Here is a 26,058-nt window from a genome sequence, read left to right as displayed (position 1 = left end):
CTTTCACTGGCAGATTCTTTCCCCCCCCCCCATTAAAGCTGATTGTTTCCTGCCACTCCATTCGCTTGAGAAGGAGGTGGGGCAGGCAAGTTGTCCGACGCTGCCCCAAGCTACTAGAACACCCCCCCCCCCCCCACTCCCCCACTGTACGAAGCTGATTCTTTGTGGAGCTGTGGGCAACTCTTGTGTGTTGGGGGGGGGGGGGGGGGGGGGGGGTTCGGATGAGACTCCTCCATGCAAGTTGCCGCTTCCTGGTCTGCTGTGAGCCTGGGTGAGCGAGCGCGAGTTCAGGCAGGGTTCTGGGAGGGGGGGCAGGGGGTGGGGTGCGGGTGTTTGGGAGGGGAGGAGTCGAAGAGCTGCTATTTGTAGATCCTTGTGATGGATTACTGCTGTGTGTGTATGAGAGAGAGAGAGAGAGAGAGAGAGAGAGAGAGGGAGGGAGCGAGCGAGGGAGAGAGAGAGAGTGTGTGTTGTTTTTTCTTTTTTCCCTTTTTGCTCTTGCCCTGCTCCCTCTTTCATGGGCTGGCATACGAGACACTGGAGTGGAAGAGAGAAAGATCGAACTCCAGAGTGGAGAAGGAGAACATCTCCACAGAGAGACAGACAGCACAGGAGAGCCTGAAAAAGGGACAAATTTGGATTAGAGAAGGATATAACTAAACAGCAAAGAACACAGATTCATTATAGCAGTTCGGCATTTAATTAAAACATTCCTGTCAAAGCTGTGAAAACATTTTAGATAGTTATCTGTGCAAGTGTTTTTTTTTTAATGCATTAGATTTTAAACGATATTTTTCTTGCTCACGGGTGGAGGTAGGGTTAGGCAGAGGCAGGACAGCAGGTTTGTGGGACTGAGGACCAAGGCCGGGTGGCGAAGGTTGTAGCTGGCGGCAAGTATGCCCAGGGACGGTGGCCAGGCCGGGGTCAGAGCATGCCGGTGGTGCTGGGTGCTGCTGGCGTGGGCCGCCTTGGCTGCTGGGCTCACCGACGCCTGCCCTGCTCTCTGCACCTGCAGCGGCACCACAGTGGACTGCCACGGATTGGGCATCAGGACTGTGCCCAGGAACATTCCCAGGAACACAGAGAGGCTGTAAGTATCTGCTTGGTGGACTCAGGGAAGAGGGGGGAAACTGTTAAATGTCTATTAAAACAATGTTCAGCTTCCCACCTCCCCCCCAAAAAAACCTGTATAGCAGTGGTGAAACGTGCTGCCACAGTGGGGCAGGTATAAATAGGTGCTGTGCGGAAATACAGGCGCAGATGTACACGCACATACATAATTAACGCGTCTGCTAAAAATGCACGCGGGCACATGGTGCCAGCCGCGAGACGCGCCGCCTGCCAGCGTGGTCCGTGCGCGCGAGGCGCCCGCCTGCTTTGTCTGCATCTGCGGGCTTCACCCCAAAAGTAGAGCCGTAAATGGGGTCGCGCGTAGCACCGGCTGCTGGTGACGGAAATGCCTGCGCTCCGAGGTATCGATAATGTACACGTCCTAATACTCACAAAATAAGACGTTTATTATGATCGTTACAGTAAACTTTTCCCCTGTGTGCCATGCATTTTGCAAGAAAATAAGTTGGAATTGAAATATTTATTTTCCCGTTATCTGTCATTATTATTATATACATGTGAATCGTTGAAGAATTTACTCCAGGTGCAAAAGGCACATGGCTCCTCCACCTTCGGAGTTTTATTGCCAGGGAAATAGTTTTGCCTGAAGTGCCAAAAAAAGGTACTGAAGAAGAGAGAATTAAAAAGCCTTTAGTCTTTATCAGTCCGGGATTCCGAATTCCCGAAAGTGCACAGTGCGGGGCGGCCGGGCGGCGGGCGGCGGCGGTGGAAGCGAGGCTGCCTGCGGACCTCAGTTTGCTCCTGAAGAAAAATCACAGCGGAGGGAGACGCGCACATTGCGGATAGTTTTGTTTCAAGTTCACAGCGCTGGTCTGAATTATACATAAGCTGCAGACGGGCTGAAGCGGGGTGTCAGACTCGCGTGTAGCGAAGGAAGATGTGCATATTTAATGCGCCCCCCGTCTCATTTCCAGCACCTTGTAGTAGCAGATGTTGCAGTGTCTGCTTATTTTTTTTTAATGGCGAGACGTATTCGCTGTGTATTCGTATGGTTGTTACCTCCTGCATTGCTTTTTTTTTATTTAGAATATGCACCGAATAATACCGACAAAACTCGGCGTGTTAGTGAATGAAAGATGACAGCTTTTTGCTCAGTTTCGCTGGTGGTTTAAAGAAAATCTCGATGTAGCGGTGCTTTGTACGAATACACCGCGTTTTATTCCGAAATGTATTTCAGTCGGTTTTATTTTATTTTTGTGTACTGGCCATATATTTAAGGCGTAAAATAGCACCTTAAGGGGGCTTGACTTGTTTTGTTGGCATTTACGCATTCCGGGATCGGGCTGAAAAGTTACCCAGATCTGTGTGTTAAATGTTTTTGTTATTCTTTTTGAAACGGCAATTATTTTCCAGAAGCAATTTTTCCAGTTTCGCCTCATACGTCTGTGTCAGACACGTATAAATGTTGTCAGCTGAAATGTTATCCAGATATTTATTTGCATGGAAAGCCACGCTAAACTTGGAGGCAGCGAATACGCCCCCACGACATCCCCGTTACGGCGGTAATCCATCATGGTGACTGCGCACGTCAAAAGCCGCCCGTACAGAGCGTCCAGCCCCCGGCGCATCGCGGCTCCCCGGTCATTAAGCATTATTACTTAAATAAGCTTTCGGTGGCCAAATGGACCTCGTCTTACGTTGTCATGGACGTACCTCTCCCAGAACAATAATTGCATGAATACCCTTGCGGATTGGGCTTAGGTTGGTATTTCTGAATTCTGCTATATGCGTCCCTATTATTGCCTCTACTTATGCTCACTTTAAAATGTTTTGTGGCAGAATTGGAAACGCTCCCTCTCCAATTCTTTGATTAAAAACATTTTTTTTTAAAAAACCAGTGACCCTTAGTATTTTTAATATCAATAGTATATTTAATAATAATGATTAAAAAATATTTAGTGTCTGCCTTGCATTGTAATATGTAATTCTAAGTGGTTCTGCTAAGAAAATCACTTACTATTATCATCATAAAAAATAAGAAGTGACAGCATGATCCGTTGTTCCGCTCTGCGTGGAAATGCGCTCCTGCTTCGGAAAGTATGGCTTACAGCCATACCTCAGTATTGTTACATCCTTCCAACCGCCGAGAGATCTGCCACTCAGACATAATGCTACCCCCCCCCCCTCCTCCGAGCCCCCAGGCAGGGCCGGGCGCCCCCCTTCACACTGACAAGGTTTGTAAACGGTGCAGGGAGAGTGGAGACGAGAGGGTCGCACACCCCCAATCCCATTTGCACTTGTCAGAGAGCATGCAGGTCTGACCTTTCTCTACCCCCTCAGACGAGCTTCTGTAATGACTCTCCGGGTGCAGCGAATGTGGTGGCTACTGTCATTAGCTGGCTGTGCACATGCCCCCCCCCCAACCCCGGCTGTTGGCTTCCCGGGAAAGACTGAGCCCAAAATCAAAGCCACGATGTTTCCTCTGACTCTCGCCAGCAGTACTGTGTCATCGCTCGTCTGGACGTTCCTGGAACTACGCGAGTCGCTTTCCCGTCTCTTACACACCCCATCTCTCTCTCTCTCTCTCTCTCTCTCTCTCTTCCACTACCCTTACATGTGCTTGTTTTCTTTCATTGCCCACCCCTTTTCCCCTAATAGGTTATGTATTCAGGGTTGCAGCCATTAAGACTCTGAGCAGGGGGTGCCGGGTGCCTGGACCCGGACCCTGACCCTGGCCTCACCCCCCCAGGGTTGGGTTTGGGCCGAGCCAGACCTGCTTCTTGACAGATTCATTATACTAAGGAAAGCATGGTGGGAAATCTTGGATTTTACCTCATTTTCATTTGAGCTGTTTTCATCGCGTCCCGGTCAAAGATGCGATGGTGGGGGGGTGGGGGGGGGGTGTTTATTGTGAACCGTCTCGGAGCCCCTTTTGTGCCCCTGTTTGCAGAGCGCCGAACAGACCCACACGTGGTCCCGGAGATAAGGCCGGGTACCGGTGAGCGGGCTGACAAGCAGAGATTTGTGCAGCGGGCAGCGCCACCCCCCCGCCGAATCGGACTCGTGACAGGCGCTTATCTGTCCCAGTGTCACGTCTCTGCGCCCTTAGATTGAGGATTTGTCAGCTTTTTAATTTATTTGCATCAGTGTTGAAACAATTCAGCATCTGGCTTCTGTCTTTTATTAGGTTTTTTTGGTAGCTGGATATTGTCACTGTGGTACATGTCAGGGCATAGGACAGCATTTTTAAATGGGGGGGGGTCAAAGGTCAGCCTCTTTGGAGAATTTATGCATTTGCTTGTTACATCACGATAGGCCAGCGAGGTAACTTGTGGGGGGCGGTATCTTTATAACCCACCCCTTACTACCTAAGATCTCATAAAGTACCCTGACCAGGTCCAGCGCACTCGCCCTGGAGAGATGACTGCTGGGTCCTGCCCCGATCGTTCCCCCCACGACGTCGTTAGCATTGCAGCCGGGCTTGTCAGGCTGACGCGGAATGAAACTCGGGGGGTTCTGTAAACGGGGGTGTGGCGGTGATCCTTTGACCTCTGCTGCCTAATTGTAGAGACAGGCCAGTGTCCATCCAGCTGTCACTGCACACTGCGCCGCTCAGTTAATTAAAGGGCCGGAACACGCGAAACGTAACGTGTTGGTAGACGTGGGTGTGTCTGTGTGTGCGTGCGAGCGGGTATACCTATCCTCATGGGGACACAATGTCCCCATAACGTGATAAATATCAGTTTTTTTCCCTTATGGGGACCGGTTTCCTGGTCCCCATAAGGGAAAACTCTATTTTATAAAAATCGGTTCATTAATTCACTGTTAATGAAGTGAATGAGGGGGCCCCATAAGGATAGGTATACCGACGTGTGTGTGTGTGTGTGTGTGTGTGTGTGCGTGCGTGCGTGCGTCTGTTTTCTTTTAAAGCCGGTATTATTTTAATGGGACCAAATATGTCAAAAATGTTGGCAATTGTCAGTTTTATCATAAATTTGATGGGGGGAGGCAATAACTCTGTTAACGAGTGATCTGATGGAGGGCTGTTGTGTGGTGCAGACACACGTCGTCACACGGGGGGGGGGGGGGCGTCACGGTTATGGGTGGGTTATCCTGGACGGGGTTCATGCCGTCGTCACCGGGCCAGAGCGCCATATGTCTGTGTGCCGGAGTGAATAAGTACAGAAAGGAGTAAGTACATGTCCCCCCCCCCCCCCCCCCCCCCCCCCCCCCGGATCTGGGCTGCGGGTCCACTCTGCCTGCCATGGGCACCGTTTTGCAGACGCCTCTTTAGGTCGGCCATCTTCATGCCAGCCCCTGGTAAGATGGGGTGGTTTGGCGCTCTGGGCGCAGGGGGCCGGGCCGCCGCTTCTGGCTGGGAACGGGAGCGATAATCAGCCGCGGGGGATTGGCTCACCCTGGAACGGAGCGGGCAGGGGGTCGCCCCGGTGCCAGAAAGGAAATCTGCCTGCATGGGAATAAAACAGAAATTAGCTACTGCGTATGTTTCAGCCCACTGCGCCGCTCCTATCGCATGCTTTTTGTATTTATATTTGTATTTATTTAACAGACGCTTTTATCCAAAAAAAAAAAAGTATGTTTTTAAGAAAACAAGGTCAGACAGTCCCTGGATGTTTGGGACTTTACTTACGGGCTCAGCGGAGAAATCAGTCTGTCAAACCTGGGATTCGAACTGATGACCTTCCCATCATAGACATGGCATCCCGACCCACTGACCCCCCCCGAATGTTAGACAGCCCCATGGAGAATGGGACAGCCTCTCACATGCTCCGCCATCCCGACAGATTCTGTCCCTCCATTTTTGTGGCTTAGTAACCTGTTATATGCTGGGGCTCTGATGCTGGTAATGGTGACGGGGGGTCTGGAGCCCCCTGCACGAGCATTGTGGCAAGTAGGGGGGGGGCGTGGCACTTCAAACAGAAATGCGGTTAGTGGGAGCTGAGTAGAGGACAGTGATGGGATGGGGGGGGGTCTCTGTCTGTGTTGCCACGGCTCCCACTGTTAACCCATTTGTTAGCGGCCGCAGAACGCCGCCAGAAGCCCAGGTGAGGCCTGCACAGGCTGCTCCCAGCACAGGCTGCCCCCAGCACAGGCTGCTCCCAGCACAGGCTGCTCCCAGCACCAGCCGGCCGGCCGTATGCTGTTTGTTTGACACCGGGCCGTTTTTTTTTCTTTTTTGAAATCGTTTATTTGGCAAACTGCAGCTTGTGATATTAACACTTTGGCGAAGTTTTTGAAATCTGCGCTCGGTCGCTAGCGGCCCATGGGGGGCCACACAGGGGTCGTGGCGTCGGGTGTGATGGAACCTCGTCGCTCGCAGCTGCCGGTTTGCCTAGTTTTCTCTTTAACACTCTAACCGTACATGGCTGAGCACTCCACAGTCTGATGGAATAGCCAATTAAACCCCCCCCCGAAAACCACCACCCCTCGTTTCCAGACTGGAAAAAAACAGGCAGCGGTATTGTAAGTGGGGTATTGTAGTTTGGGTGCGGGGAAACAGGCCCTCTGTTTGGGTGGGGGACCCGGAATTCGCCCCCAGGCGTCACCGGGAACACGGGTGCTGACCGAAAGCGATCGCAGCACCCCTGTAATGACAGACGGGGTTTCCTCGAAATGGCCCCCATTATCGAGGCTGGGGGGAGGGCATGTCCCTGAGGGGGGGCTCTGTTGGCCCCCCCTTCCAAAGGAGTGTGCCAAATCCTTAAACGCACAGGGGGTAGAGAAATTCACAGTGAAATTAAAGCAGGACTGCAGGAAATTTCCTTAAATTGCCTCCCTTAAGAGACCATAACTTATACTTCAATATAAGAGTTAGTGGTGAGAGATTGTAAATATACTTAGTGAGGGAAAAAAGGGGGGTTTGGCCTCTTGTGGTGTGTTTTTGACGTGTCATGGTATGTTGTGCATTTGCCTGGAGACGCATCATGAGCGCATGGCAGGTCCTCCCTCCCTCTGAGCGCCTTGCGTGGTTTCAGGCGAGTTGCGTGGGCAGCGGGGCATGGGCAGCGGCATGGTGACGGCAGTCCGAAGACGGAGGTGGGCGGCTCCGGGGCAGCGGGAAGCCGGTGTGCTTTCGCCCGCTTCGGTGAGGCAGAGGGATAGACGGCTAAAGGCGCCGGTGTGCTTTCGCCCGCTTCGGGGAGGCAGAGGGATAGACGGCTAAAGGCGCCGGTGTGCTTTCGCCCGCTTCGGGGAGGCAGAGGGATAGACGGCTAAAGGCGCCGGTGTGCTTTCGCCCGCTTCGGGGAGGCAGAGGGATAGACGGCTAAAGGCGCGGGATCGCAGTCGCTGGGCTGCTTCCTAGGAGGGGCTCTGCTGCTCTCCCTGGGCTCAGGTACTTAACCAGAATTACCCCAGTAAATTACCCAGCTCTATAAATGGGTGAAACGTAATTAGATTTGTATTTTAAAAATCTCATGAAAACGTTATGTTTGCAACGTAAATGTGTTAATATGGTGTATTGAAGGCTATAAACGGTATTAGCTGCCTGTGGTTTGGATTCAGGGTCACCCCCCCTCCCCTCCCCATTACCTCATTAAATATTCGTCCAGTGGTGTCTTGTAAAATTCTAAGCAATGTGCTAAGCTACTTTTAAAGACCAAAATATGGTAGTTGTGATATTGTTGGTAAAAATGACATTTAATAAAAAGACTTAAAACTGAAGCGTGAGTAATACTGCAGGACTTGAATATCCAGGACCATAGTGATCAGACAGGTTTTAATTTCATTTAACCTCTGATGGGTTGTAGTGTTAAGTGGTGTGTGTGTGTGTGTGTGTGTGTGTGGGAATCAGGTCCCCACAAGGGGGAATTCAATTAAAAATAACTAAAAATGTTTGTTTCCTTATGATTAAGCTTAGGGCTGGGTTAGAGGTCAAGGTTGTTATTGGTTTGGATTATGGTTGTGGCCATAGAAATGAAAGGACGGTCCCCACAAAGATATGAGTACAGATCTGTGTTTCAGGCCTCCTAGCTCATGCATGCCCCCGCCCCCCCTCCACAGCCCTGCTTCCTCTCTTCCGCTTCTCCTTCCTTCCCTTTATCACCTCATATCCCTGTCTTGCTGAGAACTTCATTTCTAAGGGGTGCCGCTAAGTCTCTGATGTTTTTCCCATCCCTGATAATGCCGTTCACCGGAGACCCGGCATCCCCGCCAGCAGATCAGCCCATTCTTCAGGCGCGGATCTTAAGAACAAATAAATCCCGAGTCGGCTTTGATCCGGCCCCGGCCCGGTGTCGCTGCCAGCTGGGACTTGGGCCCAGTCCTCCCCGTACCCCCTCTGCAGCCCTCATTGAGTCTTTGACTCTCAGAGGTGCTGTGTCACAGAGCTCTTGCTGTGTGACTAATATTCCTAAATCACCTGCATATTTATAAAGCCACACAAACTATTCATTTTTAAAGACCTTTCAGTCGAGGCTTTTGAAAAGCCCTTCGTTTTAGGGTCAACTCACCAGCGGGATTTGAATAAATCTTTCAAAATTGTGCTCTTTAAAATTCCAGCAGAGCTGCCAGGAATGCCCAGGGTGGGTGCGATCTCCATCTGGGGGCTGAGTCTGGAACTGTTTCTTCCCTCATGGTCATTGGGTTTGGATCCATTTTCCCCACCCGTGGTCATTAGGTTTGAATCTGCATTTCCACGCGTGGATGTGAGGTCCAACTCTAACACTTTCCTGTGGTCATTATGTCCGGCTATATTCTCCACCTGTGGTCGTTGGGTCTGGCACTCTCAGTTTGTTGTGTGGTTGCGACCTTAGATGCCCTTAGATCTCCTCATGAAGCTCCCTCGTCCTACTCCAGCCTGGTCCTTATCATTATTGATTGACTTGCTGGTTGGATATTAGCTGCTAACAATGTACCGAGACGTTGTTACCATGGTAATCATCAGGGGTGAGTGTGTATGTCACATTTCTTACTATTGGACCCTCAGGTTTTACAGTACATAGTTTTAATTTATTCATTAATTTGTCTTTAATTTTTAAATGTAATCTGCATATAATTTGCAGCTTTAAAAGCTCCATTTGCTGCTCCTTGCCCTAGGGTCCAACAGCCCTTGTTAAGGGAGAATTTGAACTGGTAGTTGGTCTAGTCCCTTGGCAGCCTTACCTCTTGACTCTGCATTCACTGGGGACCCGTATCCATTAGGAGCAGGTTGAGGGTTCTAGTTCTGACCCAAATACAGGCAGTGGTACCTCATGCGGTGGATGCGGGCCCAGCTAATCTCCCTGCTTGGCGCTCCGTCCCATGGCTTGGCCATCTCTCCTGAGCCCAGTTTCCCCATTGGCGCCGTTCCCCCGTTAATCCGGATTAACGTCCCGATGCACCATCTCGTACACGCCGAGCTTGTCGGGGACAGGCCGAGAGGCGAAACTGCAAATTGGATATTGACGTCTGCTGAAGAGAGGATCAGAAATAAGATGGATGTGCAAGGGGGCAGGGTGATGAATGGGCAGAGGATGGGTCATGTGATCAAAAGGTCAGAGGTCAAGTTGTCACAGCCATAAGAATGATTCTGTACATAAAAAAAATGTTTTCTCTTTACCAGCAACTATATAACCCAAGTGGAATTTTTCTTGTTTATCTATCTATGTATAAAAATGATAAAAATATTATTGATGGAATGATTGACACGTTGTCTGGCTCAGAAAGAAATCCTGCATTTTGAAACAGGTTCCTGGTATCTCTAAATGACTTTTCGAATTCCTGTACTGGGACGTGGTTAACTGGGGTATGACGCCATTCCCAGCTGCGACTTCCAGCCTTCGAGGTAAATGGGATGTCGCCTCAGCGCCATGGAGACGCTGTGTAGGACTTCGCTTGAGTCCGTGCGCGAATCGTTGTTTCTTAAGGCAGACGTTTATAAATCCATATACATTTGCAGCACAGCTCAGTCGATTGTATGTCGGGGCGTCACAAACTGCAGCTGCAGGCTACATGAGAACAAAGGTTAATGAATGGGCCTGACATTAGGCTAGTTTTCCGTCAAGCAATCCTGAGTTGAGGCCACAGCGACCCCCGGCATCCATGCCGGGTTGTGGGACAGCAGGGCCGAGCGACGGGGCGGCAGCTGTGGGTCCAGTGCCGACCCCAAACCCCCCCCCCCTCCGAAATACACCCACACAGACCCCATCCCATCAAGGGCATGGTGGCTCAGCTTGCTCAATGAACCCCCCCTGTCTGTCACACAGCCATCGTTTGCAAACCATGGCGTGAAAACGGGGGACCCCTCCCAGGAATCCAGCCCTTGTTGATGGAGGCTGGGGGAGGGAGGCTTGTAATAAGTTTGCACCTCCACGGTGCCCCCCCCCCCCCCCCCCAAACCCCGTCTGTCGCATCCCTGCCAGCTCCCACGTCTGCCATCTGCGGTGCCGTCTGCGCAGCGCTGTCTGCGCAGTGCTGTCTGGAAAATCACACGGGGTGGGGGGGGGGGGGTGGTTGAAAGCAGAGGTGGAAATGGGGTTGGTTTTGGTGGGTTGGGGAGCGGCCAGTTACGGAGTGTTCTGAGAAATATACGGACCGACCCCCAAAAGAGGTGGGCAGTATTTTTTAACCTGGGGGGATGATTATGTCACCAGCTCTGACATTTCTCTGCAGCTATTTTAGAAATGCGTTATGGAACAATGTGACGACTCCAGAAGTTGTAAAGCGACAAAGAAAATGGTGTTTAGGGAGCAGCATGTTACTCTGTGCTTGATGAGCAGGAAAGCAGTCATCGTGCACGGGGCTTGTTAGAATGGTAGTGGGGGGGGGGGGGGGGGGGATTGTTAGAATGGTAGTGGCATTTCTGAGCTCTGACCTTTCCCATGCCACGTGAGTTACAGCGTCCTCTACAGAGGCCGATCTTCCCGGCAGCGTTTACGCTCTTTGGTTACCGTGTGGCGCTTAAGATGTCAAAGTTAAGGGACTTGAGCGTTTATTGTCATGCGCACCGTAAACAGTCACTCTCACTATGCAATGAAAATATTACACTGTTTGTCCTTCCAGCTCCCAGTAAACACAAAAAAAGCAAAATGCAAATTGAAGTGCTTACAGTAAGAAAATAAATACGAGTATAAACATGTAAACATATGAAAATGTGAACAATGTGCAAATTGAAAGCAATGAGGGGTAGCTGACTGGCCTGGTCTCCGTGTCGCTTCAGTGCAGCAGATTTAGACGTGTGCAGAGCACACAGCAGCCCATGTGCGACATAACATGTTAAGTGTGCTGTTTTTTTTCTTCTTCTTGCAGGGAGTTGAACGGCAACAACCTCACCCGCATCACCAAGAGCGATCTTACCGGCCTGAAACACATCCGTGTCCTGTGAGTAGCCTTTAGACTGGGGGCCTCATAAACCAGGGGGAGGGGGGCACGCAGCGGATGAGTCATTAAGCCGCCTCTTACCCGCCAGGGCTCCAGCGCTCAGCGGGAATCCACTCGGGGGCTTTTGTCTGCGCGGGGCCGCTCTGTCAGGGAGGAGGTGCGAGCCTCCAGTCCATTAGCGCGCGGTTTTGTGAAGCCACTCAGCCGTCCGCCATGGCGCTTAGTCAGGGCCAGGTCAGCCGGCACGTCTGCGGGGAGGGTTGCAAAATGTGAAAACAGCGCGATAATCCAGTCGGCTCGCCGAAGCAGTTTTATTTTCCCGAGACGTGAGACCTTGAAGACCCTCCCCCCCCCGGCCTGTTTGCCCCCCTCGGCTTTTATGCGGCTACCTGTGAGCTTGTAAGAAGCGAGATGGAAGTGGTCCTTCACACGGGGCACCAAAGACTCCGTCCAGGTTTATCTGGCTGTAAAAAATTCAGCCCCGCCCCCCCCCCGCTGCCTCCCCTGGTTGTTAACATGATTAACATGGCAAAACATAGCCTGGATGGAGGCCGCTTCTGGTTTCAGAGCATCTGTGAATCAGCCCCCCCCCACCTTTCACCTCTGAACTGAGGGGGAGGGGGGATCTGTCTGCACTGCTGTTGTTTTGGGGGCGGGTTATACACGGTCCGGCTATGCCTGCTGAAAGATTCAGATGATAAATAGCCTTAGTCCAGTTCATACGATTTACGGCCCTCTGGATTTTTTTTTTTTTATCCTTGAGGAGAAAATATCAGATGTTACACAAAGGCTTAAGAAAAGTTCACTTGGTTCTTCTGCTTCAGCTGGTTGACCCACGATTTCCCAGCTCAGAGGCAGCATGCTCCGGACCAGCTGTCTGCTTTTCGTAAAAATATTTTTCGGAAGCCACTAATAACGCGTAATGTGACGTAACGTAATGTGATTTTTATGGGTTGGAGACGATAACAGGGAGAGTAAACAATGTAACAAAGGAGACACAGATGATCTGTACCGTCATTCCTTGAGGAATGAGACTCACGCCGCTTTCCCGAGCTTTCGGTTATGACCGCGTCAGCTTTTTTCTAGATAACGGAATTGAAAATGAATTGAATTCATCCATTTTCCGACCGCTTATCCAGTAGAGGGTTTGGGGGAAGGGCTTGGAGCCTGTTCTGGGCAGCTCATGGGAACAGTGGGTGTCAGTCTGTCTCAGGGGGCGCGCACACACACACACACACAAAAACACACACACACACACAAAAACACAAACACTGTCAGCAATTTTGAGATGCCAGTTGATCTGATTACATGTTTTTAGACTGTGGGAGGAAATTCGAGTACACGGAGGACCGCTGCCTGACATGGAGAGGACACACAAATTCCACACACCGGAGGAGGTGGAATTCAAACCCAAAACCCTATAGATCTGAGACACTGTGACTACCCCTGCGACTATCTCAAATTAACTCGTTGAAAGTCCGTAAGGTGCCATTTGGCTGTCAATCTCAGGGTGGTCGGGGTTGACTGGTTTTAAAGTTGAAATACTTGATTTATAAATATCAATAAACTCTCTCCAAGGTAGTCGTGTTTTTGTTTATAGCTTCTCTGTTTTGTCTCATTTTTCATCTTGCGTGATTTGTTTAGGCTGCCACTGTGAGATCTGTTTACCTTCAGTAGCCGCAGTTGTTTTGAACATGGCGGTCGGCCCACACCACGTCTGAGCGCTACAGTACCAGCGACCCCTCCCATGGCCCTCATTTTCACTCTTTGACCCTTGACCCTTGAATCTTAACCGACCACCAGACCACACCGCCTCCCAAAGCACGCAGCTCCAGAAAGACGTTTTTCTGCCTTGTCTACCATCATGTCTCCTTGGATCCCCCCCGGACCCCTGACCGCCTCCCCCCCCCCCCCAAACCACATTATGAGCTGAACCTTTAGCCCCCAGTTAAGCATTTCCAGGGACCACCCAGGCTAAGACCCCTCCCAAACTTCCTCCCCAGTGTTGTCACTGATTATTTTTTTGTTTTCCTGGCTCTCTCCGGCAGGCAGCTGATGGAGAATCGGATCAGCACGATTGAGCGCGGCGCCTTCGATGACATGAAGGAGCTGGAGAGGCTGTGAGTGTTTCTGCCGTAAAATCACCAGTGCCGTGCAAAAAAATATGTATATACATGGTCAGACGGCTGTGGACGAGTGCGAGCACCCTCACAGCTTAGGGTACATTACGGGGACCTCAGAAATAACATTTCCTAGACATGTGAAATTGACTTGAACTCCAAACACACACACAATCAGAGCTGTAATCGAACCCACAACACTGGAGGCATGAAGTCACTGAGCTACTGAGCCACCCTAGAATCAAGATGTTGTATTTGGTATTTGTTGTAGTTACTGCTTGATTCTCTTGAGTAATATTTGTTTAGCTTTCCTGATGTTGGGTTCTAAGCAGTACAGAATGAATTTCTCCCCTGTTTTCTCCTCAATACCAACTACTTTGTACTTGGTACTCATTACTCATTGGAAACCTGTACTGGATGCAGTACTTTTCCCCAGGTTTGACTCATTGATAGCTGTATGCCTGTGATACACAGTACTCACAGATAGTCTTGAGACGCTTGCTTAACTCAGTAAAAATATTGCTAATTTATTGGTTTCCTAATAAAAATTATTACTTTATTCATTTGTATTCAAAAAATATGTATCACATTAGAAACAACTAGTAGTTTTATGTGAAACGTTTATTTCAAGTAGTAATAAATTGAAACCCAAATTATAGCTCTGAAAGAGCTGTTCTGAGTTAAAAGGTTCATTGTGAAGCATCACTGGGTGCTTTTTAGTTAGTAACATGTTTGCAATAATATAAAGCACCAAATATCTGTGTTTAGTATCCGTTTGGGAGCCAGTGACTACAATTACAATTTATAGCAAAATGGCAAGAACCGAACCGAATGAGTCAGTCAAAAAAAATGACACTTGATAAAAAAGAATGTCTGTGCAGATGTGTTAAACTTATCAATGGACTTAAAATTGCAACATTTTTGCAGAATTAAGCATGCATCCCAAGACTTTCTGTGAGCACTGTAGGTACCTCACTCGTACATGAGATAAATGCAAATGTAATATATTACACTAAAATATGAGTAAAATTGCAACCCACTCATTAAACTGTGAATAGAAAACACTAACCTGCTCCACATCTAATATGTATTTCAGTTAGAAACTGATGGATTAGCGGTCCAGTAAAGGCAGTGCTAGTAAGGGTTAGGTCTTTGGCCATCGATCTACCCAGGCCTGAACGCCCCTTGTTGTGGTTAATGACATCCGTACTGCCGGGACAGAGTGAAATCCTGCTTAGATGACGCTGAGGTTTGAGATCCGTCATCGTCGATGGGCCCAGATCGATAGCCAGTTAATTACACATCTGCTCCCAGTGCGGGGGCATAAAGATCTGGTACAGAGCATACTGTCTGGAGTGGAGCTGGAATTAGGGGCAATCTGCTCCTTAATTTGGTTAAACCTCTCAAGTGCTGGTTCCAGGTGACCTCCAGCGGTAACCTGAAATTACCAGCTAGCTGCTTAGCTAATGGCTTTTATCCAAAGTGATTCTTAACTTTTCCCATTCGTGCAGTTTGGTATTATACCGCAGTAATTGAAGCTAAGTACTTTGATGAGGGTTAATGAAACAGGATTCCTTGGGGACTTGACCCACCAACCTCCAGGTCCTTCCTTTAATGACCATGCCACTTGGAGCTCTGTTAAATTGCGATTTTCCTTTTTTTTCCCATTTTGAATCCTTGGGATTCTTAATTGTCCATTGTCTACAGATTGCAATGTATATTGTAATTGGAAGTAAATGAATGACATCATGCATTGATGACACTAGGTCAGTAAAATGTCTCGTAAAACGTCCTCTTGCCTCTGATGACAGTGTGTGTCTCCCATGCTAGGCGGCTGAACCGAAACCAGCTCCAACAGTTCCCCGAACTGCTCTTCCAGAAGAATCCGGCCCTCTCACGCCTGTAAGTCCCCACCTGCTTTTTTAAATGATCATCTTCTGCAACCTGTATGCTGGCTGCCTCATTGTGACTATATGAGCGTTACGATCACTGTTCTCACTATTTTCACTATCAGATAAGAATACACGCCGTACAAATCCTGAGGTTAACAAGCAGCTGTTCCGCTCAATAAACAAGTTACTAGTTTCCTTCTCCTTTTATTCCAGAAGAGAGAGCATTAGTAAGTTCAACAGATGTTGTTTTGGATTGTAAAAATGCCTCGAATTGTTTTTACAGTGGAAGGTGTTTGCCTTTCTGTCTGTTTTGCGGTCTTTTCTTCCCCGTGATTTGTGAGGAGATTCCCTCTGCTCTGGATATCTTCTCCAGCGAGGTCATATAGTGTCTCACCACGTTTAACCTGCCAAGCGACACGTCAGGTCACGCGGCAGTGGCTGTGTCATGGTGAATCTCTGGCACTGCCGTGCGCTGGGCGGCCAACCACTAGGTGCACGTTGGTTGTTATTTTGCAAAAATGGGGATGAGACCCGTCGCAGTCGGTGCATTCCGATTCTTCGCATTCCCGCAGAAAGCGTAACCTGCGATTTTCTCGCACCTCCTCTGCCGCCGTTCAGACGCTCCTGCCTTCTCAAACCCCCCCCGCCCCCCAGGAGTCGCCCCATAAGCCTGTAGGCTTTGCTCCTCCTTCAGGGAAGCCCCTTGTGTTGAGTTCCTCCTCTCGGAAAATGACCCACAGGACCTTGTAAGCTTTCCTGTTCCAGTTGTTCCGGGAACGTTTCGAAAGATAATAAGGAGCGACACCAGCACCACCGTCGTCACCCCGGCCCCTGTCCTCCCAGTTTGGGTTACCTCTGTGGGGAGAGACTGGAAATGGAGGGAAATGGAAAAGTCATTTCCCCCCCAGCCCTTCCTGAGCCCCACACTGCCCCCCATGTGTATTCTCTCTCTCCTCGCTCTCCTTAATTGCGTTACCTCCATGAATAACTTTTTTTTTTTTTTTTTTTTTTATATAGCAGGCTGTTCTCAGGGAAGGCTTCTTGCCAATTTTTTGGGCAATCTCGCCCGTCTCCATGGTAACCGTTCAACCACGGCTTCCTGACGGCTTCTTGAGCCTTTTCAGTTGGATGGGGGCGTGTGGGTTGTGCATGTCGCCATAGCTTGTGCTGGGCAATAGGGCCACCTGTTTTGTGAAGGCTTGGCTGAGGAAGCCTCGACGTCGTTGATCAATGTGCTCCATTAGCTACCTGCTCTTACTCACGAGCTCCCCTGCAGCTCGCCGGCGCCCTCAGTGGGCCTTTGTTCGCCGGGCCGCTCCGCCGCGGTGCGCACGCTCACTCGGAGATGCCACCACTTTTGCAGAAACTAGATCCCGATTGTGTTTGTGATGCTAAGAAGAACCCTCCCCAAGATGTTAGACCACAATAATATGCATTTATCATGGTTTGGGTGCAGATGGGGGGGGGGGGGTTCAAGGCGTGGCCAACTGGCCTCATTTGTATCTGAACACTAAAAATAGGATCACAGAGTTTTTTCCCCAGTTTATCATAAGAACTCCAGCTCCGAAAGTCGTTTCTTGAGAACGGGGCATCATGGGTAGCGGAGTGATGTAATTACACATCCGTTTCCTACTTGTGGAACGCGCCTGCAGACGGCGGGGATCCCAGAGGACGGCTTGCTTTTGCTTTTGCTTCTACGCTAAGTGCTCACTGGGGCTCGTTAAGGTCTTGTTTTAAACCGTCTTAACAGGAGGGTTCAGTGCTCGGCCCGTGGCCCTGGGGCGGGATTCTGGGCCAGATGTTTCTCTTCACATGCGGTGGTAATTGGGTCCCTTCTCTCGTTTTTACTGTCTTTCGGCTGAAAGCGCCCCGTGTCGTAAAGGTGCTTGAGGGAGACTCCAGACTCCCTGCGTTTGTTGCGGACGGGACCAGCTGCCTCCTGCCCCCACCCCCCCCCCCCCCAGGAGCAGGGGTTTCCTTGGTAAAAGGCCGGGCGACTTGAGTGAGAGGTGAACCCGTCCCGCCTCATCACTGTCTCCGCCAGCTTGGTAATTAGCCCATCTCGTTACCAGGCTGCACGGGAAGGGCCGCCACGGCAACAGCGGGAAGTGCTCGTTATCCGTGGGCTGAAAACTTCATCTTGTTTGTCTTTTCTTTTCTTTTCTTTTTTGCTGTTTTGCGCAAACGGCTCTCTGCCGGCTGGCTTTTGGGGCCCGACGGTGGCCCCTGCCAGTGTGCCATGCGAGGCGGGGAAGGGGGCCGGCTAATGAGGACCGTGCGGCGGTCGTTGCCGCTCGCTGGAATGCCGTAAAGCTTGGGAACAAAGTGGAGGTATGCGGCAGGACCGGATGGGGGGGGGGTAGAGTGGGGGGGGGGGCTTAGTCCTAATTTACGACACCCCTCCGCATACCTACCCCCGACACACTCTGAAAAGAGTAGCCCCCCGTAATCTCATCTTGTGACTTCACCATCAAAGCTGGTTTTGGCGTGGTGGGGGCTACCAGGCGCCCCCTACGGGTGCAACATCTGGCGGGAAGGGAATAGTTTCCATAATCCCACATCTCGAAAGGCGCAGCCTGTTGATTGGGCAGGAGAGAGGGCGAGCAGATCCGGGCTGTGCCAGGGCCAGGCGGCTGCTGCACGGGGGCACACGGGCGGGGGGAGTTAGCGCCGTCTGTGTGGCCCAGGAGGGGGGCACGGGCGAGGAGGGGGGAGGGCTGGAGAACGCAGGGCCTTATGCTCTACGGTCTGGCGAGAGCGGGAAGCAGATAGACAAACACAGGCGGCGAGGGGAGCCTAACAAAAACAAGGCGTGATGCCCCTGCTGATGCCCCCTTCAGGAAAGGAAAAAAATGGCAGGCCCCCGTACGGCATGGATTAACGCGTTTTCAAGTTATTTTTGGAGATAAAAGGGCTGATTGTGCTGCTCCCGCACCAGTCGGTCAGTCTTTTTAAAAAAATTCATGAGCGTCTCTTAAACCAGATTTGTTCCTGATGTTTTCGCACATATGTCATCTAACGTCCTGCATGCTGTAAAAAGATGGCTCGTTCATGACTCTCCTACTGGTCAGCTGACCTCCCCATATGACGGTTCCCTGCAGGTCAGCTGACCTCCATACGACGTTCTCCACGGGTCAGCTGACTCCCCTTTGCCGTACCTTTATGCTGATTTTTTTCTCGATCTTGTGGATGCTTAACGACATTCACTCTGTTCAGCTTTGGCATGTTGTTCAGTAAAGCACATTAGCTGGACCACATTTGTTGTTAATCAGATACAAACCCAGTGACTTTGCTCCCATTTGCGCCCTACCGTCTTTTTTGGGGGGGGACTGCTTGCAAGGCTCGGTTGCCGTAGCAACAAGGAGTGGCAGAGGGGGTGTCTGTTTGAGGTGCAGGGTTTGGGGCGGCATAGTGAATTGTTATTGCTGTCAGCGATTGGTCATTTTGGGATTTGATTTGAGAAAGGAGGCAGGGTAGGAGGTGGCAGGGGAGGAGGTGGCAGGGGCGGGGGAGGCGCGTGGGAGGTCATTGGGAAAGGGGAGTAATTACTAGGGACTCATAGGTCTGTTCCTCTTTAAGGGTCAGTGCTGAGGGAGGGAGGTGCAGCAGGAGTGTGTCTGCGTGTGTCTGTGTGTGACCGTTAACTAAGGCTTGTGCACAAGAGGGACACCACTGCCTCAGCTCACACACACCTGCGGGCCTCACATTCGCTCACACACATCACCGTGCAGAGAAGCAGCCGCCATACATATAGGCTGCCCTGTGCACGTGCTCGCACTTGGCATTAAACCACAGACACGCTCTGCGGTCTGCCGTCCAGCCTGGAGTGACAGGTTAATTAAAGCCGGACCCAGCTGCTTCCCTAGGAGAGTGTCGGAAGGTGAGCTCCACCCCCTCTCCCGGCCCGGCCCCTCCCTTTAGAGGCAGGATTAGAGACACTGACACCATCGGCCCAAACTGCACAGGCAGCCTTATCGATGAGCTCCGCCCCCTCACCCGGCCCGGTCCCTCCCTTTAGAGGCAGGATTAGAGACACTGACACCATCGGCCCAAACTGCACAGGCAGCCTTATCGATGAGCTGCGCCCCCTCACCCGGCCCGGCCCCTCCCTTTAGAGGCAGGATTAGAGACACTGACACCATCGGCCCAAACTGCACAGGCAGCCTTATCGATGAGCTGCGCCCCCTCACCCGGCCCGGCCCCTCCCTTTAGAGGCAGGATTAGAGACACTGACACCATCGGCCCAAACTGCACAGGCAGCCTTATCGATGAGCTGCGCCCCCTCACCCGGCCCGGCCCCTCCCTTTAGAGGCAGGATTAGAGACACTGACACCATCGGCCCAAACTGCACAGGCAGCCTTATCGATGAGCTGCGCCCCCTCACCCGGCCCGGCCCCTCCCTTTAGAGGCAGGATTAGAGACACTGACACCATCGGCCCAAACTGCACAGGCAGCCTTATCGATGAGCTCCGCCCCCTCACCCGGCCCGGCCCCTCCCTTTAGAGGCAGGATTAGAGACACTGACACCATCGGCCCAAACTGCACAGGCAGCCTTATCGATGAGCTCCACCCCCTCACCCGGCCCGGCCCCTCCCTTTAGAGGCAGGATTAGAGACACTGACACCATCGGCCCAAACTGCACAGGCAGCCTTATCGATGAGCTGCGCCCCCTCACCCGGCCCGGCCCCTCCCTTTAGAGGCAGGATTAGAGACACTGACACCATCAGCCCAAACTGCACAGGCAGCCTTATCGATGAGCTGCGCCCCCTCACCCGGCCCGGCCCCTCCCTTTAGAGGCAGGATTAGAGACACTGACACCATCGGCCCAAACTGCACAGGCAGCCTTATCGATGAGCTGCGCCCCCTCACCCGGCCCGGCCCCTCCCTTTAGAGGCAGGATTAGAGACACTGACACCATCGGCCCAAACTGCACAGGCAGCCTTATCGATGAGCTGCGCCCCCTCACCCGGCCCGGCCCCTCCCTTTAGAGGCAGGATTAGAGACACTGACACCATCGGCCCAAACTGCACAAGCAGCCTTATCGATGAGCTGCGCCCCCTCACCCGGCCCGGCCCCTCCCTTTAGAGGCAGGATTAGAGACACTGACACCATCGGCCCAAACTGCACAGGCAGCCTTATCGATGAGCTGCGCCCCCTCACCCGGCCCGGCCCCTCCCTTTAGAGGCAGGATTAGAGACACTGACACCATCGGCCCAAACTGCACAGGCAGCCTTATCGATGAGCTGCGCCCCCTCACCCGGCCCGGCCCCTCCCTTTAGAGGCAGGATTAGAGACTCTGACACCATCGGCCCAAACTGCACAGGCAGCCTTATCGATGAGCTCCGCCCCCTCACCCGGCCCGGCCCCTCCCTTTAGAGGCAGGATTAGAGACACTGACACCATCAGCCCAAACTGCACAGGCAGCCTTATCGATGAGCTCCACCCCCTCTCCCGGCCCGGCCCCTCCCTTTAGAGGCAGGATTAGAGACACTGACACCATCGGCCCAAACTGCACAGGCAGCCTTATCGATGAGCTGCGCCCCCTCACCCGGCCCGGCCCCTCCCTTTAGAGGCAGGATTAGAGACACTGACACCATCGGCCCAAACTGCACAGGCAGCCTTATCGATGAGCTCCGCCCCCTCACCCGGCCCGGCCCCTCCCTTTAGAGGCAGGATTAGAGACACTGACACCATCAGCCCAAACTGCACAGGCAGCCTTATCGATGAGCTGCGCCCCCTCACCCGGCCCGGCCCCTCCCTTTAGAGGCAGGAATAGAGACACTGACACCATCGGCCCAAACTGCACAGGCAGCCTTATCGATGAGCTCCGCCCCCTCACCCGGCCCGGCCCCTCCCTTTAGAGGCAGGATTAGAGACACTGACACCATCAGCCCAAACTGCACAGGCAGCCTTTTTGATGAGCTTTATTTTCACCCCCTCCCCTCAGCACTGTGCCTCAGTGGGTCAGCACCATGTGCATGCGATTGCAAGTGTACTGGTTCAAATCCCTGGATTGGGAGATTCACTGCAGGGACCTTGAGCAATACCCATAGCCCCCAGTTGTTGCAGGCTGACCCTGTTTTCTCAAAAATATGTCACTTTGATTAAAAGAGTCTGCTAAGTAAACAAGAAGTGCACATGAATCAGCGACCTCCCATGTCTTAAGCCAACCACCTTCTGCAGCGTCTTCTGCTTCTCATTGTTTTAAAGCGCCAGCCTCCCCCATCACTTTGAGTCAGTCCTCAGGAGCTCCCCGCTTTCAGGATTGGTTTGGTTCCAGTGACAAGTGCCCAGTTCACAACAGAGGTAATGTAGCGTTTAGGGATGTGGGTTCAGAACTCAAAGGTTGTGGCGTCGAACCCCAGCAGCTTCCCTGTTACACCTTTGATACATAAACCGAGCTTTTCTGGAAAAAACGTCGCGCTGCATGAATCGGTTAATCTGTGAGTGGTTGAGATGAAGGCATCGTGATGTCAGAGTGAAGGAAGGCAGGTGTGATGCACGTCTTCTCAGCCCTGCACATGCTGGCAAGCGTCCCTGGAGGGAGCTGACAAAAGCACTTTGCTCCAGGAGCACCCTGAAGGTTGTTGGCCTGTGAATGGTTCGCTATGCCTTCCTCCCTCGGCCTCCAACTGCCTTTATAGAGGCAGCCAGTCTAAGCTGCTTAAAATGTTTTTTATAGGTTGTCCTTGGCTTTTTTTACACTAACTGTAAGAGAAACAGAAACACTATTAAAAATAAAACCATCTGAAGAAAGCGGAAGTCAGATGGGGATTGATTTAAAAGTCATACCGTCATTATGCATGGAGGCGCACAAGGACTTTAATAACTATAGCGGGCCCTGGATGGGGTGGAATCCTGCCTTTGATTGGTGGAATGCCCCCCACCCCCCAGAGGGGCGGTGCCTGCTTTGGCTTCGCAGTGAAATGATTCACCATTAAACCTGTCAGTCACTTGGCATGACGTTGATGCCCCAGAATGCCGTGGCCTTCTCATCCATAAATCCCAGAGGAAGCCTGTCTCCCAGATAGATCTGCCAACGACGAGAGGTCCAGGTGGTCGGTCCTCTTCCATTTCCATTAGAGAGACGTCTGCCTTTGTGTCCCAGCTGTCAGCTTGGGCAACCGGGGAAATTCGTTTCCCACTCATGAGCTGACGGCAAATTGCAACATTGGGACGCATTTGCATCTCGGTGGCTGGGCCGCCAGTTGGCTCCAGTGACTGGTGGCTCCTCCCTCTGAAGGAGCACTGCGTGCCGGGCCCCAGCTGGAGATCCTGGGCTGCCCCCGTCGGCGTCTTTGTCTCCCACGTGCTTCCTAGGCGGTGGAAGGCGGGGCGGGAGTTTGACCTCTCCTGGCAGGAAATGAGGTCACATTGCTTGGCCTTGATTATCACACTCGCGTCACATGACCCTCGTAGACATTTCCTGTGGGCCTGTGCAGTACTGTTCAGAGCCCATGTGGTGCCCTAGGCAATCTTCACTCCCGGCACCCCCTGTCTGAGACAAGGTGACACTGGCTGGCTACTGTATGTCGACACCCCGTCAGGAGGTGGTACCCTAGGCGGCCGTCTATGTCACCTAATGGGTTGACCAGCACTAGGTCTGTGCGTCAGTCTGTCTGTGCATTATGTCTGACCAAGTCTGTTAAACCCTGCATGGTACCGTTTTTGCCGAGAGACGGAAGTTTTTTTTCTCAGCTCAGCCCGGCTGGGCTTGGATCCATCCATCTTTTGCGATCAAATACACGCTGAAACTGGAATCGGCACTTTGAGAGACTTTGACCCCCACTATTCCCGCCTCTGCTGTGCGGCGAAGTGACAGTCAGCGTCTGCGTCTTCGCCTTTCAGGAAGGCAAACAGACGGCAGTCTTGAAGACGGCTCTACCTCACATACACCTAGTCGTGAACCTCAGTTTGTGCTTCTCTTAAAGTATTTCCCCTCCACTTTCCGGACTCTTTTTCACTGCGAGAGAAGATCTTGCAATGCACGGGTCTGTGCCCCCCTCCCACACTTAGTTCCGCCCAGACCTGAGGGAGGTAAACAGTATATATTTGTTTTGGCATCGTGGAGAGAAAGCCAGGAGACTCAGTATGCCAGCGCGGTTCTAATCTCTGGCGTGTAATTAAGGGCCTGGAGATCCTGCACTTCCTGACGAGAGGAAGCCCCCAGGTTCCCTTCCTCCTCGCCTCCAGCGATCTTTTGTGCCCAAACCCCAACTCTTTGTATGCGTTTGTTTTTCTTTCTCCCGTCTTTTGACACTTAAAGCTCGCTTTTGTTGTGTGAAATGCCCACCACAACAGACGGACGCCATCAGCGGCTGAGGCGCCTACCTGGCCCTGGAGCAGGGAAGGTTCCGGAAGGGTGGTGGCGCAGGGTGCACTTTCTCTGCTGCACCGATGTAGTTAAAGCTCCCTCGTTTCTCCTCATCAGAATTAGAACAATCTTAACTGGCCAAGTATGTTATGCGTAAGAGGAATTTGTCTGGGTGGGTGTGGCCATTTATAACGTATAATGTGTGAGACAATTTCAAGTCAATATACAAGACAATATGCAAGTCAAGAAAATATACAAGTATGTACATGTGAAGTTTTGCACATACGTTTAACACCGGACTGTCTACCTAGCATGGTGTGGTGTCATGGGTAGGTAAATAAGTTAATAGATTGGGAATATAAGTGAACAAACGGGTGATGTGTGGAGTTATAGGATCACATTGCTAGTGTTGCTGGGTTACGCTCTGAACACCACGTTGGCGCAACCAAAGATCTTGTAGGCAGTAGGTCAGATGTCCCATTGAAAGTGGCTGTCTTCTTATAGGAGGCCCTGCTCAGAATGTCTGAATCAGTCATCTGAAAGTATTCCAGAACATGAAGACTTGGATATGGAGATGCTCGAGAACAACCTTTCTAATCCGGTCCTCAGGGATCTACTGATGATCCACATTTTTGCTCCCTCCCAGCTCCCGGTAGAGCAAGAACATGGAGACTCTGCAGGTCCAGATTGGGAAACACTGCTCTAGAACATTTTATAGATTTAGGTGTTCTAGAACATTAGACCATTTGTAAGCGGGAGTTCTGGAACATCAGACTGTTTCTGTTCGTTCATCCTGAAAGCTCTGCTGGGCAGCCATTTAAAGGCTGCATGTTATATACTATTGCCCTGGATCTACTACATTTTAGATCTGTGGCATCTGCCAAGTTTGTGAAAGTGTGTTGCAGAGCTATGACAGGGTGACCACAGAATATGGCTTCTCAGTAACACAGAACCCTGCAGAACTGCAGAACTTTCCCATGTCGATGTCATAATTCCTCACCTTTCTATGCGTGTGTGTCTGCATGAGTTTCTCTATATGCGTTTGTCGATCTGTGCATGACGATCTTTCCGCTTCACATCCCCTGGACCTGCCCTGCTTTCCCCGACTTGATTTTGGCGCTGGGGGAGCACCGGAACAGAAACCTCTTGTTCCAGCCAAGACCGTTCCAGACTCTGCTGCCTTCCTGCTCCTTGGAACTGTTTTCATCTTCCTGAAGGACACCCACAAATCCGACGCGAAGAATTCCTGCGCTTGTAACACGTCCCGTGCTAAACAGGCCGCCTCTTGTGAAGCTCCAGGTGAAACAGTTCAGCTGCCGGCCTGGAAGCGCGGATCATGAGCCAGGCCCTGTGTCGGGTCACTCAGGCCCACGCCGTAAATCGTGGAACGTACATAAACCCTTTTAAGTCGGGTCTGGGTTTGTGAGAGCATCCGGCGAGCAAATATACATAATGCTGGAGTTTGGCAGAAGAATTCCCGCCGTTTTTTGGGCTTTCCGTACTCCGTGGTGATGGCGGATGGCAGTAATCTTGTCCCGGTGTCCGACAGAGGCAAAAATATATAGACTCTTTGGCTGCACTGCAGCCAAACCTCGGCCTCTCCCAGCATGCACTGCGGACCCGAGAGTGACCTAGGGAAACACACAGCTTGTAACCAAGCCCCGACCACCCGCCATCCCGCAATCCCCAGCCGGCAGCATCGTTGAACGGCGTCCATCCCACATCACCAAGGCAGCCAGGCCGGCACTCCGGCAGCTTCTAGACTCACTGCGGCCGCACCTCTTGGGGAGGGGGTGCACCGAACCATGTCTAACTACTAAGCAGCATGTGTGTACGTGAAACTCGCACACATGGAGACGGAACAAGCCAGAACTGGCAGGCCACTGAATGGACAGTGGGCCCCGTTTATGAATGACGGAGCGTTGAATACACACCCCCAACCCACGTCTGTCACCGCTAGGATCCAGGATCTCGAACACGGCAGCCCTGGTTTACAAGCACTCGACACATGGCGACCCGCACGTTTCACTGGCAGACTGCTGAACGCGCTGCCTGGCTTGTCTCACCCTGACAGCATCGTGCCCCAGAAGCGCGCTTGCTCCGGCTGTGGCTGAGCCGTGGGGCTCCGATCTCATTATCCTCTCGGTGGGAGACGGGAGCAGGGCCGAGGCTGAGTGGTGGGAGTGTTATTTTTTGGTTGGGGATGGGTGGGGTGGTTGAAACTTTCTGCATCTGCCACCAGATGAAGAAAAATTTCTGGGTGTTGAGCATTACATACATCTTTTGTCTTTTCTTAGTGGCAGCTGTGAGTAGCAAGAAGTTGCATTTTACGTGTCTGTTC

The 26,058-nt window shown here is 51.7% G+C and overlaps 1 protein-coding gene across 2 annotated transcripts in view; it reads left to right on the top strand.

Annotated features, from left to right (window-relative positions):
* The first annotated feature begins 450 nt into the window (after nucleotides 1-450).
* slit1b (slit homolog 1b (Drosophila)) overlaps nucleotides 451-26,058 on the top strand; it is an 84,212-nt gene continuing 58,604 nt past the window's right edge. Inside the window, exons 1-4 of one of the 2 annotated variants that reach the window (XM_023820481.2) lie at nucleotides 451-1,090; nucleotides 11,320-11,391; nucleotides 13,440-13,511; nucleotides 15,342-15,413. In XM_023820481.2, coding sequence (XP_023676249.1) covers nucleotides 897-1,090; nucleotides 11,320-11,391; nucleotides 13,440-13,511; nucleotides 15,342-15,413 — 410 coding nt within the window. In that variant the 5' untranslated portion in view covers nucleotides 451-896. The remainder of the gene's footprint in view (nucleotides 1,091-11,319; nucleotides 11,392-13,439; nucleotides 13,512-15,341; nucleotides 15,414-26,058) is intronic. The other variant, XM_072703501.1, reaches the window with a different exon arrangement.

The sequence above is a fragment of the Paramormyrops kingsleyae genome, chromosome 20, assembly GCF_048594095.1.
Source record: "Paramormyrops kingsleyae isolate MSU_618 chromosome 20, PKINGS_0.4, whole genome shotgun sequence".
NCBI lineage: Eukaryota > Metazoa > Chordata > Actinopteri > Osteoglossiformes > Mormyridae > Paramormyrops > Paramormyrops kingsleyae.
The sequence above is the reverse complement of the archived record's forward strand: the minus strand, read 5'-3'. Positions and strand labels throughout refer to the sequence as shown.